We start from the raw sequence: 19,750 nt of genomic DNA, 5'->3' as shown, positions 1-19,750 counted from the left end.
AAAAGTATTTTAATCGGAAACACAGCTGGGAATATTTGGTTTTAATTCGGCTTTTATCAGGGTTTATTCTTTTGTATTTTTGTATTGTGTATTTTCTGTATTTTGGGTATATTATTTGTTTTTAATATGCTGTGAACCGCCCTGAGTCCTATGGGAGAAGGGCGGTATACAAATTAAAATAATAAATAAATAAATAAATGTATAAAAACAACGATAAAACTTACCTTCCTATAACATAACATAATACTGATAATATTACCTATTCTGGCAGTGAATGTTTACTGGGAAAAAACAAGTTTAGAGAAGATAGAAAGACCTAGTGCTCTATGTTTCAGGTTGACATTCAATATTTAGGCATCATTGTATAATGGTAGTAAATAAATTTTCTGCATGGTAGCACAATATGTAAAATATATTTTAATAGTTGTGAGAGGACACAAAGCATCTCATTTTCACTTACAAGGAAATAAATTTTGATTTTCTGGAGAATATATTTCCCCTTTTTTAACCAGCCCATATGGTAGTTCAGAGAAGGATATGGGAAATGGCCAAATTATATTAACAATTGCAAAAAGATTTTAGCCTGTATTTACAGGAGAAAAAACAGGGAGTAACAATATCAAGGCAAAAGAGAGAGAGAATCCATTGGAGAAGACAACCTGCAGCACTCCAGCTGTTACTGAATTACCACCTTTAGCAACCCTGGTATATTATGGCCACTTGAAAAAGATTGCTGAGCAACATATGGAGTACCACAGGCTTCCAATCCAAAACGTCAAAAAGCTTGCTTCTTTCTGACTTCATTTATATGCGGTTGCAAGTGAGAGGGGGAAAAAATGCTGTGATCCAATGGTTTCTTGGCCATTGATATTCCATTCAGAATACAAGCAAGAAAACAGGTGAATTAGATGTAAATATTTTATAAGTCATCATTCTGAAGAAATGGACTTCCTTCTCTATATTTTTGCTCCACACCCCTTCCTTTTATGCCTAAAAGAACATTGATTTGTGAAACAATATTTGTGGGGATAGTGAAATTGTACTGTAATTGAGATAAATAATAGTGGATCACAGGATGGACTGAAGCCATTGCTTAGTGAGATGTATATTGAGAAAATTCTATGTGAATCCTTGATACTTGATAGCTCAAGGATAGACAAAAATGTGACTGAACATTTTTTTAATGTTGCTTGTTGCTTTTATTATAGTTCAGCAACATCTTTTCTAAACTTTACAACAATAAGAATTCCTCTTTTATAACCATAGAGAACTACTCCAGCAGTCTCAGAGATGTCCCTACAGATGTTGGACCAACTTGTATCAGGCTTCATCAGTAATCATATTAATTAGTGCTAATGGGAGCTTAACAATCATAATAACTAAGAATCCTTGTCTTACCAAATAAGAGGCAGTTTTCTTTATAATAATATTGCATGTTTCTTTTCACAAGATTTCTTTCAGCCTTTTTGCTATTGGTGATTTATGCTTTGTTGCTGTTTGGGAATTTCCTTTCTCTCTCCAGCAGTCAGAAAGTAAGGATCTACAACTTTGATAATATAAAGTGCCTAGATTGACTATGATTAACCAGTAAGACAGGCAGAATGGTAATTTAGTTCTTTGTAGTCCCAGCATCTTGGGGTGGGGAAGGCTGCTTAGTATGCTTTTTTCCAAATGGAAAATTGGGGAGCAGCATTTTAATCAACATGGCAATAGTAAATGAAGCCAAGGAAATCTAGACATCTGTATATCCTCTGTTCTTGGACAGATTGTTTTTTTATAACATTTACAACTGAAAATTTATAATTTTCAAAAAAACTACAAAATTAAAAAATATTTGAAAAAAAGCTTCAGAAAAGAAAGAGTAAAAGTGCACAGAAGGGAGGGGGAAAGCAAAAAAGATAGAAAACAAATGGCTTTTGATTTTCTTTGGTACAGATATAGATTTAAAAAAAATCAAACTCTTACTTTAAGGTTAACATTTGTCTACGACGTCATTTCCACATTACATTCAGATTCTTAAAAAAAAATTTCCAACAGTGATTTTCACGTAGAAATATAGTTGATCAAAGTCTTTTCCTTCACAAGGCTGTCAATTTTGCTTCGCCACCAATTCCTCGAGTTTCATCATCTATTCTTCCATTGTATGAATTTGTAAATCCTTGGACCTTTGAGCTTATAAAAGTCTTGCTGCAGTTATCATATATAAAAATAAAGTTGTGTAAGATGTTTTCCATTTGTTTGTCCTCCCCCCCATCCAAAAAAGCCTGGCGAATCTACAGACATGCTTTTGTTATTTTGCTTCTTGATAATGCTTCTCTATCATACATAATATGTTATTTTTGAATTTTAGACACCATCTATCCTCCTCACCCTTCTCAGGGATACTAGCCACATATTGAACATGCATATTAAAAATAGCTGTACTCTAATTTATTATTTCTATATACAAAGAAAAAACAGATATGGGGCAAAATTCTACTAATGAGATGTATATATCATGTATATATCATGTATATATCAGAATGCAGATACACAACTGTAATAGTTCCCTTGCACATACAGTATATTCGTTCTAGTATAGCAAGTTTACTCACAAGACAGAATGCCTATTTTCAGAACTGGTCATTGGCTCAAATACAAAATGCTTTCCACAGGATCAATGCTCAACCTGGCTTATATGTGGGGTTGAAGGTGGTGTGAAGGACACTATCAACATCTCTCTGGTGTTGTACTGCTCCCTTGAAAGAGAAAGTAGTGCTTCCCATTCTGTAAACTGTTTCCTAAATCTAGGCAATTTAGGCAGCCTAATCTCTTACATTTCCTTTTTAAGGAAGATTGTTGGGAAAGTCTTTAGTTACAGAGTAGCTGAGTGGACTCTCTGACATCATTCTTTGATTATTTTCTTTAATGCTACTCCCTGCTGTATTATTTTCACTGTAACTGACAATTTTGCTTTAATCATGACAATCAGAACAAAAAATGGTATAACTTCAGCTTCAACTTTAGCTGTGTCACTCCCAAAAGTGGTACCAAAAGCAGCAGAGTCAGAAATAATGGCTAATTGCTTAAATGGCATTGTTTATATATGAAAGACTTTGAAGTCAATCCAAAAATCTATTTCTTCTCTTCAAGCATGAACGATGGATGCAAGTAAAGATTTCTAGGCTGGACAAGATAGGAAATGACAATACTCATAATGTCTTTAATAATTGTAATACCTTTCTAAAATCCCAGTTATATAGGAAAATCTCTTGAGTGAATGATATTGAAGATATTGTTCAGGTTTGTTTAGCAGAGTTTATGGAAATCTATTTATACTTCCTATTGACTTTTAAATTGATGCTGAGCCAATTTAATTGGGACCAATTAAACTAAGCTTATTGTTCAGTTTCTGGGTGCTCCTAGAAAAGATGTGATTCTGCATAGATATATACAAGAAATAGTGAAATCTTAATTAAAATGGGGTCCTTAGAAGAAGGAATTCACATCCCTGATTTTACAAAATAAATGGTAGAGAAATGGAAATGTTTAAATAAAGTATGTACTTTAGTTAAATCTTTGCAGCTGCAATATTCATGTACTTTCTAAGCTATGTCAATTTTCTCAGGAATTCTAGAAGTTTTTGATCCTATCCTCTGCTGAGCCTTTTCTAATGAGACTTAAACCAATATTTCCATTTTTATAAATGTTTAATTCTACAAGCAATCAAATATCATAATCACCATCACATTAGAAAATTTAAAATTCTTTTTCTTCTGTTAGACATTTCCCCTTTTCACTTAACATATTTAGCAATCCTTGATTCACTATTATTGTATTATTGGGCTTACAAGATCTTTTTTTTTTTTTTTGTTAGGAAGTGTTACCAAACACGGTTTTGCCTTAAGTATTTTTTCCTCTTCCTCATTTCCTTCCTCTACTTCTTCTCTTAGGATGGTTGTTTCTTTTCTTTTGTTTATGGTAGATATGAACCTTTTTTAGCAGACAAAAGAAAGGATGGGAGTCAGAAACTCATGTCAACCAGGGCGAAAGGAATGGCCATCTTGATTCATAAGCCATGTTTCTTTCCAGTCCAGCAGACAAGAACTAATGTTTTTAAAACTGTGGTTGTTTAGTCTCTAATATAAACATTGTTGTCACTGATGTTTAAGGGACCTAATATAGACTCCCAATACTATGTTTCATGAATGTTCTCATTATGGGGTAGACAGATGACATTAGATTGGTAGAAATACAGATAGACAGAGTTAGATATTGAGGAAATTCAGAATCCTGAATTCTATAGGAATACTTCCAGAGATGGTATATGTCAGGCAATGTTTGCTGACCTGGCCCAGGAAACATGCTTCTTTTGTTCTCATGCCCTTTGAAAAACATCTCTCTTGAGATTCAATTCTACCTTCTTCAGAAGTATTAAAAATCTGGATTTTTATATACATACATGTATGAGAAATCCTTATGTTAAGTAATTGTTCTGTTTTTGTAACTTTAATTTTTTATTTTCTTTTTCTGTCCTGTTTGATTAGTGTTTTTTTTTAAATAAACAATTCTGCATGAAATTGTTGAATGAAATCATTGGCCAATCATAAGCAGTAGACTTTTTGTTCTAGGCCAGGCGACGGATGCTGGAGAAAAGATCTTCACACAGTGCTTGACCAACCATAAAACCTCAAAGAAAGAAAGCTGAAGCACCAATTTCTAAAATTACTATTGCTTTTATAACTCCAAGAAGCAAGATAGCAAAAGAATTGATGGTTTTGAACTTTAGTGATAGAAAAGACTTCTGAAAATACTGTGGATTGTCAAGAAAAAAACCCAAATGAATCATCAAAATATCAAACCAGATTTTTCACTTGAGGCGCAAATGACTAGTTATCTTTCTTTGGACACATTATATGAAAACTTAGCTTACAGGTGAAGGTTCTTATGCTGGGAAAGATGGAAGAAATAGAAAAGAAGGATGACCAGTAACAGGGTGGCTTGACTCAGTTACAGTGCTCAAGGAGAGCATTGGAAGAACTGAAGGATCAGGTTATGGACAGATTATCATGGAGAAAATCTGTCTTTATGGTTGCTAAAAGTCGATAATGACTTGATAGCATGTAATCAAGCATGTAATCAATCATGTTCAGGGAAATGTATAGTCAAATAAAGTGGCTGCTGCTGGGTTCAGGAAAATCAAAGAAATCTGGTGTCTGAGGAAATGATTACTTCTTCAATTAAATATTGTTTCCCTATGTTTTTTCTTTCCTCGCTTATTCTTTTACTACTTCTTCTAACATTCTCGAAGTGTTAAGAGATCTTGAAAGCTTGCATATTTTTCTTGGTCTTTGATCTAACATGAATTCTGAATGCTCTTATTACTATCCCCTCATATAAACTTCCATGGCTACATTTTCCTAATATGCAATTTGGCCTAATTTTAGCTCACAGCCTTAATTAATGTCTTCCAGAGAGCATCCTACTGCCATAGGCAGGTTGATTACTATCCTGCACGAGGACAACTTTGGCTATCAAATTATACCTTTCATGCTTAATCATTGTGTTAGGTAAGCAAAAGGAACTCTCTCTCTCTATACACACAGACACAGATACAAACATAAGCCTATAAACTGCCCAACTTTTACTCAACCACATTGTATTTAAGAGACAAATTTTCAAGATCTTTTTTTTAACATAGTATTGGGCTTTGGTTCAAAGTAAGCATTGGAAAATGGACAATTCTAAATATTTTATTTCACAGTACTTTATGTCTTCAACTGATTTGTGTTACATGGTGCAAAGGGCACTACAAATGGCCTTGGATTCTGCACTGTTAAATCTGGAAAGACAATAATCTCATAGTTCATAAAGTATGAAACTGTGAGGAAAACAAATTTTTAAAGGATTGGAGTATGTTAGCAAAGTAGAAACACCAAAGTTATATGTGCTATTGGCAGATTAAAAAAGGCAACCATAAAATATCTGGTTCTCAGTTAAAAAAATTTCTATGGCAATTTCTATGGTCTTTTATTAAGGCAATAATTCATTTCTCGAAGATAGTAACAGGAGAAAAGTGGGGAAGTAATTTGAGATTTGGCAATTATAAATATGTATACTTACATCATTTATTATTTATGCACATGTAGCCTATATAATTTTCTTCCCTTTTCTGAAATGTATAAATATGACTGCATAGTTTTGTCTGTAGTAGCTCTGCCCACTATTCTTTGGCAGGAATTCCTTCAGTGCACACTGTTAACAATAAATACTGCAGTGAGACTTGTTTATTGGTTTGGGGTCCTGCGTTTGATTCCACAGAACTGGCGGGTTGACTGGTAACTTCTAGTGGGTGAAGAAGGCAGTTGAACAGTTTCTTCTTTAGCAGTAGCCAACACCCAACTAATTTTGAGGCTTGGGCAAGGATCTTGCTGCTGAAAGAACTTCTGGAGTTAAGGAGAGTCTGGAAATTAATCCTTTGTCCTCTGAACAAGTGGTGCTTGTAAGAAGATCATGAAACCTGCTGGTGAGTAGATGATTGTTCAATAGTGTGGCACAGCCCAAAGAACAGACACTAGAACTGACCCCATTTCTAAAGCATCTTTTCATTTACTTTTAATTTTTAAATTTAAGAAAGGCATTCTTCAGTTATGAAGTGTATTTCCACTTGGAGATTTTCAATATTTCAGCTGGTATTTTTATAGAAAATTAATTTGGATGTTGGATTTGGTTTATAATGTTTGGAACTCTTGTTTCTTTCTCTTTACAACTAAGTTACCTTTTTATATCAAGAACAAAATTCTTTCATTTTTGATGAATCTGTGTTTATGATGTTAGGGGCTGTTTTTCTATATTTTATTTAACCTTCTGACATGGAATGCTTTTTTTCCTATCATTTATTTTGATTGGTTTGGATTTATAAACATATGTAATTGGAGAAACTTTCTCTTAATCTTTTTTCCTTTCCCTTTCTCCTTCCTTCCTTCCTTCCTCTCCTCCCTCCCCTCAACATGGTGGCCCTTTCAGTATTGCACTATGTGACCATGTGACGAAGTGATCTTTTGCAATGCAAAATACAAAAGGGACAGAGTTTATGTTATTTTGTCATTTGGGCTTCATTCTTGCCTTTGACTTCAGATGTATAAAAACTTCAGATGTATAAAAACTCTTATAAAACTAAAACTAAAAATATTAGTGGTGAGGTAACTATGTTTAACATCGCTTAAAGAATCCTGCACAATTGAAGAGCTTCAAAAAATAATGTGAGAACTTCCAATAACAGACATTGAGGTGAAGGAGCAGGATTTTAGCACACATTCCATTTTTTCTCCATGCAACGAATATTTAATATTTGTGTTTGATAAATCTGACAGGAATAGGCTTTTTCATGAGAAAGAGTGATATAAAACCAAAACACAAGAAAGAGATAATATTTGTAAAAATATAGGGGATAGGTCCATTTTTCTTTTCTTTGTATAGTTTTCTCCTTTGTATCTGCATTATTACACACACTGTTGACTCCCAAATACATGTCTCAGAGTATAGTACTGAACGGTATTTTATATTATTTATTACAGTCACTTCATGGATTAAAACATTGGGAGAATTCTACTTTCTTAAGATATGTAAGAGATAAAAAAGCTCTTAACTTTTGTAAAATAAAAGACAAAATTCAAGATGTGTGCATGTTAACTCTTTCTTTAATAAAGTAGGCAATCATTCTTAGGAGAGGAAAAACACAGCCTTTCATAGCTAAAAATGAACATTAGTCACTAAATTATTCTCAACATTCTTCAGCAATGTAAGATGACATGCAAAAGATGAAACCGTAGTTTAAAGATGCAAGAAACCCAGAAAAGCTTCTAATAGGTTGAAAAATGTTTTAGAGCATCACATATTAATACTAATAAACCCTTTATACTCTATATTCTTTCCTGTCATCTTACTGTTAACAATAGCTGAGATGAGCAGATTGCATTTAAGAGAGAAAATTAATTGGTGCTTTAATTTGGGAACCTTAGTACACTTGGTAGAAGGCAATATATTATTATGGTCTAATCTTTTTTGATTGACACTTCCAGTGCCATGCAAAATTAAGTTTGGTATATTATTAAATTTTACAACATGGGATTAATATATTTGACTTTTCCAAAGAAATTATTCACCTTTCTCTGTTAGCAAAGTGCTGTTTATTATATGAAATCAGAAGTATAACATTGAGAAATTAAATACATACTAAATAAGGCAAACATATTACAGCAAAAACTGCTCTAACAAGAAAAATAATTTGAACCATAAAATAGGCAAAGGAGTCAAACATATAAAAGCAAAGCTAATAAACAAACAAAAAAACCAGACCTCTATCCAACTATTTTTTCTTTACTTCAAATAAAGTGAAGGTGACTTACTATTTTCTCATCCATTCTGCCTCATTTTCCACTATTAAATAATTTGCTTTAAATGGCACTTTTAATGTATGGCAAGAAAGGAAAAAATCAGGGTGGAAAGGAGTAAGGTTAGCCACATCAAATTAATCAACAGCCATTTAATCCTTTTTATCATCCTCACAAATATCAAGGAAATTAAATAAATCTACACAGATCCTAGGGCTGAATCTTGAAGTGATTTATTTTGTGAAAGTCTAAGTAAAAGAGTATTAGATTTAAAATTGCATAACCAGAACATTTGTAGGTTTTTCATTTGGATCAACAGTCATGTGATGACTTTATTCATTAACTCTACTAATTATATATTCTGAAGCACTTTATATAAACTCTCGATATTATGTCTAATTTTAAAAGACAGAGGGAGCATTTTCTCATAACTCATTCAAGTTATCTGACCATGTAATTATACAATTGCCATATATAATAGTAATTCATAGATGCAAAACTATGGCTAAAGGACAGTGCATTACAAATCCAAGTGACTTTGGGAAGAATCAAATGAATTCTAGGACAGTCAGTTCAGTTAAATTTATCACATCAAGTTCAGAACAAGTTCAAAAAGCAGTAGATTTTTCAATACTTCAAATTCCATCTGTATCATCTAGAAAGTTTCTAGTGTAATATTCAAAAAGAGCTGTATGCTGTGTAACCACATTCTCTGTAGTTTGTGATCAGGTTATACTTTGGATTATCATGATTCACATGTCGTATTAATAGAGAAAAGAACTGCTCATGGAAATTGTAATGGAAATTGTTATACATCAGTGTTCACAGTCTCATGCCCTATCAATCATGATTACGGCTATAGCATTGAGTGTCCAATAAAAATAAAACATACCAGGAATGTTTTGTTTAAGAATACAACTCCGAGATATTACCAATCAGGAGGGGAAAAATGATCATGTTATATTAGACCAGTGGTTCTCAACCTTTTTAATGCCGTGACCCCCAACCGGTCGTAAGTCGAGGACTAAACCGGTCGTAAGTCGAGGACTAAACCGGTCATAAGTCGAGGATTACCAAACTGGTCGTAAGTCGAGGACTTTCCCTGCCTGGGAGCACCGCGCATGCGTGGTTCCGCCCTGTGCGCCGGCCGAGGCGTAGCTGGCAAGCGGCAGAGACGGAGCAGGCCGACCACCAGCTGGCCCAGCTCAAGGGAGGTAAGGCACCCACCGGAAAAGGGGAAAAAAATGGCGGACAGCCTTGCTTGGTGACCCCCGTGAAATGGTCGATCGACCCCAATGGGATCACGACCCATAGGTTGAGAACCGCTGTATTAGACACTGTTGTCATCATTAGTTCCAAGGGTTCAAGAGATAATGATACCTAACCTTTTCAGAAAAAACATTTTTAAATGGGTTGCATATACTGTGGCTACAGGAGTTTTCTATCTAAGAACTGTTGATTACTTATTACAGTAGAGAATTAGTTTTTGGAGGCTAAATCACTGAACAAATGTTTCTCTTGTTAACTAGATCTGGAGAAAGCTTGTATTTGAGTTTGCTGCAATATCAAAAAGATATATTGGTTTCAAGACCCATGTGTCTATGTAGTTAAATAGCATTCAACTTGCAAGCAACAAAATAGTTTTGAAAATGCAGTTTGCTTGGAATGAATACCACATACCAGGAAGAAAGACCAGCATAAGATCATGATTTTGACCAATAAATCTTAATACATTATTTTTCCCCTCTCTGGGTCAATAAAATTAGTAAGTGCAATCTTGCACAATGCTGTGGAATTAGCAATGGCTGCATGAGAAAAGGGAACCCAATTAGAAATCAGAGTGCCTCAATAAAGTATAGACTTTGGGCTGTAACTATTTCTTGTATTATTTACTAAATAACCAAAAAAACCAAAAACTAACTTCTCCCCAAAACTGGACACTAACCTATGAATGTTATTTTGCAATTGTCAGGATAATAGAATGAACTGTGTCCAGAAATATTTTAGGTCTCTACAGCGCTGACAGAGAAATCTGCCCTTGAATGAATCACAATCAGCACGGAGATTCAAACTCTTAGGAATCCTTTTTGTCCTTAGTGCAAAAAGATAGATCCTGTATTTAAATTAACATTTAAAAATGACTCTTTCTAAATGGTTAAAGAATACTGCAGCCTTAAGATTCCCAATGAACTTTGTTCCTAGGCAAAATAGGATGGCAGAAGTCTTGAAATAACTGTAAAAATACATCCTAGATGTTAGGAAGCAAATTCAGGACTAGTAGACCTATAATCCAAATTGTTTCAAGGCATTGAATTTGTATTACTTTGTAAGTATGAATATTTGCATGAATAGTAGTTCATAACCATCTATAAAGTGATTATGGCTGTTTTTCTTCTTCAGAAAATAATTCAGGAGGCAGCACCAGACAAGAAGTGGGATATAACTTGAAATGTTATATCCCACTTGTTATAACTTGTCTGATGAGAGGAATATCTGATTCTACTCATAGCCTATATGATCTATCAGGTTCTGAAATTATTTTTATATTCATTTGTTTCCCTATATTTGAGTAGGTACTTTCCAGTAAATTCATGAGACTTATTTTATATGATGGGGGAATAAAAACTTACTAACTCAAGGTTTCAAAAATCTGTTAACAGGAGTAAACCAACAAGTATCTGCACTCATATATTACATCTTGGTATTACATGTGTGTATTGTAAAGGAAATTATTACATGTTTGTTGTTTTTAGTTTCTGGTTAACCTGGGTTGCCTTGATGGTATCTGTTCACTGACATGTTTAGCCTTATAAATCTGAAATCACAACAGACCAAGTCTTGAGGCACAGGAGATGCTAACTTCTTGAATAGCTTTCTTACATTTCAAGAGGGCTAACAATTGTAAAATCAGAATCCTTGCTGTTGTTGCTGCTGCTATCATCAGGACTAGAACTGAGGTTACTTGAAGAGGCAGACATAGATCCCATCAGTGGATCAGTGAAGGCTAAAGAAGTGTGACATGGAGCCTCAGTCTTCATGTTCATATCCTGGGAAGCAGGTAAAGTCTGTTCCTGATAAGAAGCAGAAACAACTTTTCCTTCCTCTTTAGAAACCAGGATGTAATCATCACTGTGTCTTTTAACAGGACTTCTACCTGGATGATCAGTAGCCTGTGAAAGAGAAAAAAAACAGTTAAATGATAAAGCTTAATCAGTCATTTCTTTAGGATGCAGCTACAGCAGCCATAATCACAGCTGGGACATACCTCTACAGCTGTGGTTGGTGATGCCTCCACCATTGCTCCCGCATAAAGTTACATGCCAAAAAAGGTACATATAAAGGGGGTCCTAGATGGAAACTCTTTAAGCAGCGCCTCTCCTATAGATCATAAAGGATGAGTTGGTTTATCAAGTAGAGATGTTCCTTTTCTTAATAGAAACAAGCATAGAAAATTTCCTAAGCTTCTTGATTGCTAAGTATTTCTTATTTTTTTTTATTGAATGCACTTTGTCTTCTTGTATGGTGAGTATCTTTATGCATGGAAAATGTTACTATGAGGTGGTTCTCAGTGATTTACAATATTAAAAAAGGTTTAATGAAAAGTACTAAACTGCAAAGAAAACTTTCTGAAATAACTTCAATGCAGAAGTTTAAAATATAAAACTTGATACAGACTTATTTTCTCAATTCAGGTTTTTATAACATCTTTGGTAATCCTAGCCTTTTCTAATGATGGTATTTCCAGAGTTTATTCCTATTCTTTCTCTGCCAGTTTCCGTTTAAAAAGTCTTATAGTGACATGAAGCATGTTTTCTTCCATCTGCTCCTGCTCCTGAATAAATGGAAAATGACAGAATTATACTTCCAGGAGCTTTGAAAATTAACAACCTTAAACCTAGTGCCATATGGTTCTTCAAAATAGTCTTCTTGATGAATTTCTGGTAGAAGAATAGAGGAATAAAACTCAATAGTATCAAATATAGTCAACCAAGCAATATCTCAAACATCAGGGCAACAGGCAACAGTGTACAACTACTATATAAAGTAATTAGATTTCTATCATGGTATGAGAAACAAAATCCCTTCAGCAATATATATATATGGTTAGGTTAAGGTTAATTTAATTTGTATATATATATGTGTGTGTGTGTGTGCGTGTGTGTTAATAATTACACTAAAAACGTGATCCCTGGGTGCATCCATGCCAATAATAAATAAATAAAAGTAAACACCAGGGTAAAATCATCAAACTATAAGAGTTTAATGCCAATACACATACGCCAAGCTTTCTTCAGCTTCCGCTGCTGACATCATCAGGGCTTAGACAACCAGAATATATATATATATTCTGAACAAATAAAATAAACGTGAGCACCAGGAATATTATAAACTGAGAAAGTTTAATAAAATTACCAAGCTTTTGTCGGTATACTACCGACATCGTCAGGGTTAAATGCTAGTCAGTGGGAGAGTTTCTTTTATAGGTTGTTCAACATTTGCACCCGACTTCTGGACCTCGTCACCGGTCCTAATTGATTAAGCTGTGTTTTGGCCGTAATTTTTGCATAAGTTGTTGCTCTTTTCTTGCATCCCTTAACTGTGTGTATGTCACCATCCACCCTCCCCTCGCAGGGTTCTGGGTTGGGGGAGCTCCCTCCCCCCTTTTTTGGTTGGTCGTGAGTTCCGTATCTCTCAGGTGTTGGTTTCTCTCGTAGCTTCTCTCCCTCCGCCCAGGCTGTCCGAATGCCATGCAGTCTCTTTCCCTTTCCTCCTTTTCGTGTATTTCACTCACCCCCCGTTGTTCCCTATCCCATGGGGCTGTATCTCAGGTATTTCCTCCTGTTTCCTATCCTCCCTCCTCCTCCCACTACCTGCCTGGCTCCAATCCCTGCGGGCATCGTCTCGCCTGATTTCTACTGTCTCCCCCCCACTCCTGATGTTCTCTGCTCCTGTGTCCTCTCGAGCGCCATTACGTAGTTCCTGTTGGCGCGATCGAGTTGCCATCGTGGGGTGGGCTACCAGTGCCGTCCTCCCCTTCCTCCGGCACGTTCGAGTTGTCATTGTTATAATCTGTCCTCTCGTGTTGTCCCCGTTCTCTATGGGCATCGGTCGGCTCAATCCAGGTGTTGTCTCCTTGTTAGGGAGGCACGGGGGGCTCTTGATACGTGGGATGTTACTCTCTCGTCTCCTGGTAGCCCTCTCGTTGTTTGGGAGTGTGTGCACATCCCCGCGGTTGGAGATCCTCTCGGTCATTGGCTGCATTCCATCTGAGCATTCGCAGGTCATTGGGGGGAACTCCCCTCCTCTGCGGTCCCTTTTCTTGAAACGTTCAATGCGGGGCTGGATTGCCTCCAATGGGATGGGTGATTGCGTGCACTCCATGTCCTTAATGTTAGGTGTGCTGGACAAAGGTCAATATGCCGGTTGATTGAGTCTTTGTCTGAAAGCCAGGCTTCCTTGAGTAGCCGGCCTCCTTTTGTGCTGTCGCTAGCCAAAATATGTACTTTGCCAAAGTCAAACCGGTGGCCAGATTCCATATGCGCCCAAATCTGCGAACGCTGCTCGCCCCTTTTTACAGCCAATCTGTGTTCGTGGACCCTAGTTTTCACCCTCTTAGAGGTCTCCCCCACGTAGTTGTTAGGGCAGTCCTTACAGTTGATCTTGTACACGACTGCCGATTTTTCCATGTTGGGGAGTGGGTCCTTGGGGCGCATGATTTTAGCGTGTAATGTCTGGTTGGGTCTATGGGCCACCTTCACATTGTGGGGTGCCAGTAATCTGGCTGTCGCCTCTGAAACATTGCTAATATACGGAAGGGTGACACGTGTCGCCTGTGATGATGATTCATCCATACGTAGGTTTCCCCGGGATTCAGGGGGCATGCTGTGGCGCTTAACAAACCTTGCAGGGTAGCCATTGCGCTTGCATATGCGGAAGAGGTAGTTTCTTTCTTCTATTTTGGCTCTAGTCGTATTGCAGTGGGAGTCCACCCGTCTGAACAGTGTTCTAATGCAGCTAACTTTATGGGCCACCGGATGGTTGCTTCTATAATGGAGGATTCTATCTGTGTGTGTTGGCTTATGGTATATCTTCGTACTCATGGCTCCATCCAGTTGGTGGACCAACACATCCAAGAACGTCAACGAACCCTGGCTCTCCTCCTCCATCATGAATTGAACGTCCGGGTATACTGAATTGAGTATGCCCATAAAGTTAGCTTTCTGGCACTTCTTGATAACTGTGAACGTGTCGTCTACATAACATGCCCAGAACCTGGGTTGGTACTGGGTCATTGCCATACACTCTAGTTGCTGGAGTACCGCCCCCACTATGATGCTTGAGATAGGGGACCCCATAGGTGTTCCTTTGGTTTGCTCAAATGTGGTGCCTTGAAAAGTAAAATAGGTTTTCAGGCATGCCTCTATTAGCTTCACCAGATCCTCAATTTGGAGGGAGTCCTATTGCTGTCCCAAACCCCTTTGATTCAGGCGGTCCCTTAAAACCGTAACCGCCAGATCCTGCGGGATAGAGGTGAAGAGTGATACGATGTCGAACGACACCATCAACTCGTCCTCCTCTATCCTTAGGGTTTTGATCTTATTCAGGAACTCCTCTGCCGAATTTACAGTGGTGGTGCTGTCACTGACCAAATGGCCAATACGGTTACTCAGCCACTTGGCCAGGTTTGAGGTTGGGGTGTCCCTAAATGAGACGATAGGGTGAAGGGGAACGCCTTCCTTATGGATCTTAGGCAACCCGTAGAACCTGGCTAATGCCAAGTCGCTGGGGTGTACTCTCCTCAAGATGTCATCACCTATCTTCTTGCCACGTTTGAGGCCATTAAGCAGCTTATTAATATGATTCTTAAGTGCGGTCATAGGGTTGTTGTTAATGATTTTATACGCTGTTGTATTTTCAAGCAGTTCTAGCACTTTGTTTGTATACTGTTCGTATACAATGACAACTCGAACGTGCCGGAGGAAGGGGAGGACGGCGCCGGTAGCCCACCCCGCGATGGCAACTCGATCGCACCAATGGGAACTACGTAATGGTGCTTGAGAGGACATGGGAGCAGAGAACATCAGGAGTGGGGGGAGACAGTAGAAATCAGGCGAGATGATGCCCGCAGGGATTGGAGCCAGGCAGGTAGTGGGAGGAGGGAGGATAGGAAACAGGAGGAAATACCTGAGATACAGCCCCATGGGATAGGGAACAACGGGGGGTGAGTGAAATACACGAAAAGGAGGAAAGGGAAAGAGACTGCATGGCATTCGGACAGCCTGGGCGGAGGGAGAGAAGCTACGAGAGAAACCAACACCTGAGAGATACGGAACTCACGACCAACCCAAAAAGGGGAGAGGGAGCTCCCCCAACCCAGAACCCTGCGAGGGGAGGGTGGATGGTGACATACACACAGTTAAGGGATGCAAGAAAAGAGCAACAACTTATGCAAAAATTATGGCCAAAGCACAGCTTAATCAATTAGGACCGGTGACGAGGTTCAGGAGTTGGGGCAAATGTTGAACAACCTATAAAAGTAACTTTCCCACTGACTAGCATTTAACCCTGACGATGTCGGTAATATACCACCCTGAGTCCGAAAGGAGAAGGGCGGGATATAAATACAATTAATAAATAAATAATTAATAATAAATAAAATACCGACGAAAGCTTGGTAATTTTATTAAACTTTCTCAGTTTATAATATTCCTGGTGCTCACGTTTATTTTATTTGTTCAGAATATGAATATACCCAGGATTCGTATTTTTAATGTTCTCCAATGATGCAATCTTCGATCTCCGGGAGAGGTACAAACCAGTTGTTTATTGTTAAAACAATACTTAAAATAATAAAAAGTTATATACAAACTTAAAAAACAACTTAGCTTTCACTGGTCCTCAGCCAGCGTCCTCAGAGTGAGGCTCAGGGGGTGGAGAGGTTCTTCTTATACCCTTGCCGATCTAACTGCTTACTCATGGTCCGTGTGATAGGGCCATTCTTTCTAATTGACTGTAATTGCCTTAGTCGTCCCGCCCTCTCTTTTTTGCACTCCAATTCTGCACTTTTTTCCTCTGTCATCCTTGCCAGGCCTCTCCCTCCCCGTGCTATTGCTGTTGGTGTGCTCTCCAGTCGCTCTCTCCTGCTCCTTATAGGGTACCTCTTCCAATCCAGTATTACCAAAGTCCTGCCATGGGGTTTTCCCTTTTTATTCTCCTTGCTGGCCTGCTGATCTACCTGCCGTTCCTGCAATTCGTTATCTGTTCTTGTCAAACTTCCCTTCTCCAGTTCCCTTCCCCCCCCTGGCCTGCTGTTCCTGCCTTCCGTCATCCATACCTGTAAATCCTCCCTTCTCCGATTTTCCTCCCCCCCTGATCTGCTCATCTACATGCTGTTCCTGCCTTCCGTCATCCATTCCTGTCAATCTTCCCTTCCCTGGTTTTCCTCCCCCCCTGGTCTGCTGATGCACATACTGTTTCTGCGTTCCGTCATCCATTCCTGTCGATCTTCCCTTCCCCAAATTTCCTCCACCCCTAGTCTGCTGATCCACATGCTGTTCCTGTCTTCCATCATCCATTCTTACCAACCCGCTCTTCTCCGGTTTTTCTCCTCCCCTGGTCTGCTGATCTACATACTGTTCTTGTCTATCATCATCTATTCCTGTCAATCTTCCCTTCTCCGGTTTTTCTCCCCTCCTGGTCTGCTGATCTACCTGTTGTTTCTGCCTTCCGTCATCTGTTCCTATCAATATTCCCTTATCCAGTTTCCCCCCCCCCAGTCTGCCGATCCTGCCTTCCATCATCTATTCTTGTCAATCTTCCCTTCTCCAGTTTTCCTCCCCCCCTAGTCCACTGATCTACATGCCATAGCTGCCTTCCGTCATCCATTCCTGTCCTTTCTCCAGTTTCCCCCCCCCCCGATCTATTGATCTACATGCTCCCTTTTCCGGTTTTCCTCTCCCCCTAACCTGTTGCTCTACATGTTGTTCCTGCCTTCCATCATTCATTCCTGTCAATCTTCCCTTCTCTAATTCTCCTCCCCCCCGGTCTGCTGGTCTACATGCTGTTCCTGTCCTCCGTCATCCATTCTTGCCAATCTTCCCTTCTCCAATTTTTTTCCTCCCCTGATCTGCCGTTCTACATGCTGTTCTTGCCTTCCGTCATCCATTCCTGTCAATCTTCCCTTCTCCAGTTTTCCTCCTCCCCTGGTCTGCTGATCTACATGTCGTTCCTGCCCTCCGTCATCCATTCCTATCAATCTTCCCTTCTCCAGTTTCCCCCCCATCCGCTGATCCTGCCCTCCATCATCCATTCTTATCAATCTTCCCTTCTCCAGTTTTCCTCTCACCCTAGACTGCCGATCTACATGTCGTTCCCGCCTTACATCATCCAGTCCTGTCCCTTCTTCAGTTTTCTTCCCCCCCTGGTCTACCGATCTACCTGCTCCCTTCTCCGGTTTTCCTCCCCCCCTATCCTGCTGCCCTACATGCCGTTCCTGCCTTCCATCATCCATTCCTGTCAATCTTCCCTTTTCTGATTTTCCTCTCCCCCTGGTCTGCTGATCTGCATGTTGTTCCTGACTTTCATCATCCATTCTTGTCAATCATCCCCTCAGTCCAACAAACCCTGAGAACATGGTATAACAACCGTGCCCCACACAAGAGAGCACAACGACTCCAATCCATCAAAGACCACTAGGCAACGGCCGCACCGCAACACTCAGCAGAGGAGGAGCTACTACGCCCCTACCATTTAGATCACCACCTCACTACAACACATCATCCCCCCGCAAAAGCCCCTCTGGATAAAAGGGACAATTATCATATAACAACTAGATCCCGCACAAAAAAGCAACAGATTAGTATAAACAACGCCATACCAACCCCTCTTTCCTCTTCCTCCCCACAAACCGCTGCTGCCGAAGAACTCGAAAGACCTCGCTCTCCGACCAGATTCGTCCAAGGAGAGGGGCCGGACCCTGTGGACGTAAAGAACTCAGTACAGGTCCGTGGGTGAAGTGGCCGTATTAAATCTGGCCCGGACCAGCATACTAACATTAAAACAGCTGGTTGTCAAACTTTGGGGAAGGCCAGTGAGAAGAGTAAGGCACGAAGCGCAGAGGAATTGACTACGGCATGGCATGTCTCCACTCGCGTAGAGAAAGACATGGACGCACGGCAAAGTGGTAGAAATACCGGGCCCCGCATTAAACCTGCCCCAGAACCGATGAAGATCAGGCAATTAATGGCCCTACAATCAACAAGGAGTATTCAGAACGAGGCTGGAGCAGAAGGATCACAGCATATAGAAATCCATTACACAAAGGAGGAGATACGGAGCGAAAGAAAGGGGGGGGGGAAAACACTGTATACAATTATCTATTTTGTTTACGACTCCGGAACCCATCTCATAATCTCGAGCTGGTCTGGAGAAGTCCTTAAATGGATGTTTGGTTGTATTGTGGAGTTCCACGACCGGGTACCTGTTTGTTTTTATTTTTATTTAAATTTCTGGTTTGCCTATTTTCGTAAAAAGGGGGACTCAGTCTTTCCTGACCCTCCTGCAACAACTCACCAGGAACTTACCTACAAACCAACATAACACCTCAAGGCGCCAACCCACGGACAAACAAAAATAAATCCAAAGACCAAATGGACAGGAACTGTAAGAGCACCCTTTCCCCTGAGTCAGAAAGGACTGGATCCTGTAACAACTTAGGCAGACACTCCAGAGGAATATTGCACATGAGGTTAGAGGTTTCGCCTATGACTTTATCAAATCACCTGGGTCCAATGACGCGATCACGATACCGGATGCAGACTGCAGACTCCAATGCTATATAAGATCCCTCCCATATTGCTGTATCATGGCCCTGATGATGCCGGACGTTTCCGGCGAAAGCTTGGCCCAATAAATTTTAACTCTTTTGTACTTTTTACTCTCCCGCGTAGAATTAGAAGTTTCTTGGCGACGTTTCGACGAAGTCACATTCGTCATCTTCAGGCTGGTGTCTTCTGCTTCGTGCTTCTGGGCGTAGTGTGTGTGATCGCAGCTGTTTCTTCCTTTTAACTGCCAGTGGGGCTTGAGTTGATTGGGTGGGAGCTTGGCTGTGTTCTGATTGGGTGGAGGTGTGTTCTGATTGGTTAAGGAGCTTGGCTGTGCTCTGATTGGATGGGGGGTTGGCTGTGCTCTGATTGGCTGGGGGAGTGTTCTGTTTGGGTGGGGGCTTTGCTGTGCTCAGGCTAGTTTGAGTTGCAGGGGGATTTGAGATGGTGAGCTTTGTTGCTGTTGTTTGGCTTCGTGTTTGTGGTCGTGCCACATCTTTATGGTTGGTGTCAGTTTGCTTCATGTATGGGTTGGAGGGGTTTAAAGTGGCTAAT

At 39.3% G+C, this 19,750-nt stretch overlaps 1 protein-coding gene across 1 annotated transcript in view; it reads right to left on the bottom strand.

Annotated features, from left to right (window-relative positions):
* Positions 1 to 10,916: 10,916 nt before the first annotated feature.
* TBC1D5 (TBC1 domain family member 5) overlaps positions 10,917 to 19,750 on the bottom strand; it is a 358,979-nt gene continuing 350,145 nt past the window's right edge. Inside the window, exon 23 of the mRNA XM_015810742.1 lies at positions 10,917 to 11,542. Coding sequence (XP_015666228.1) covers positions 11,249 to 11,542 — 294 coding nt within the window. The 3' untranslated portion in view covers positions 10,917 to 11,248. The remainder of the gene's footprint in view (positions 11,543 to 19,750) is intronic.

The sequence above is a fragment of the Protobothrops mucrosquamatus genome, unplaced genomic scaffold, assembly GCF_001527695.2.
Source record: "Protobothrops mucrosquamatus isolate PMUCROS unplaced genomic scaffold, P.Mucros_1.0 scaffold18, whole genome shotgun sequence".
Taxonomy (NCBI): domain Eukaryota; kingdom Metazoa; phylum Chordata; class Lepidosauria; order Squamata; family Viperidae; genus Protobothrops; species Protobothrops mucrosquamatus.
The sequence above is the reverse complement of the archived record's forward strand: the minus strand, read 5'-3'. Positions and strand labels throughout refer to the sequence as shown.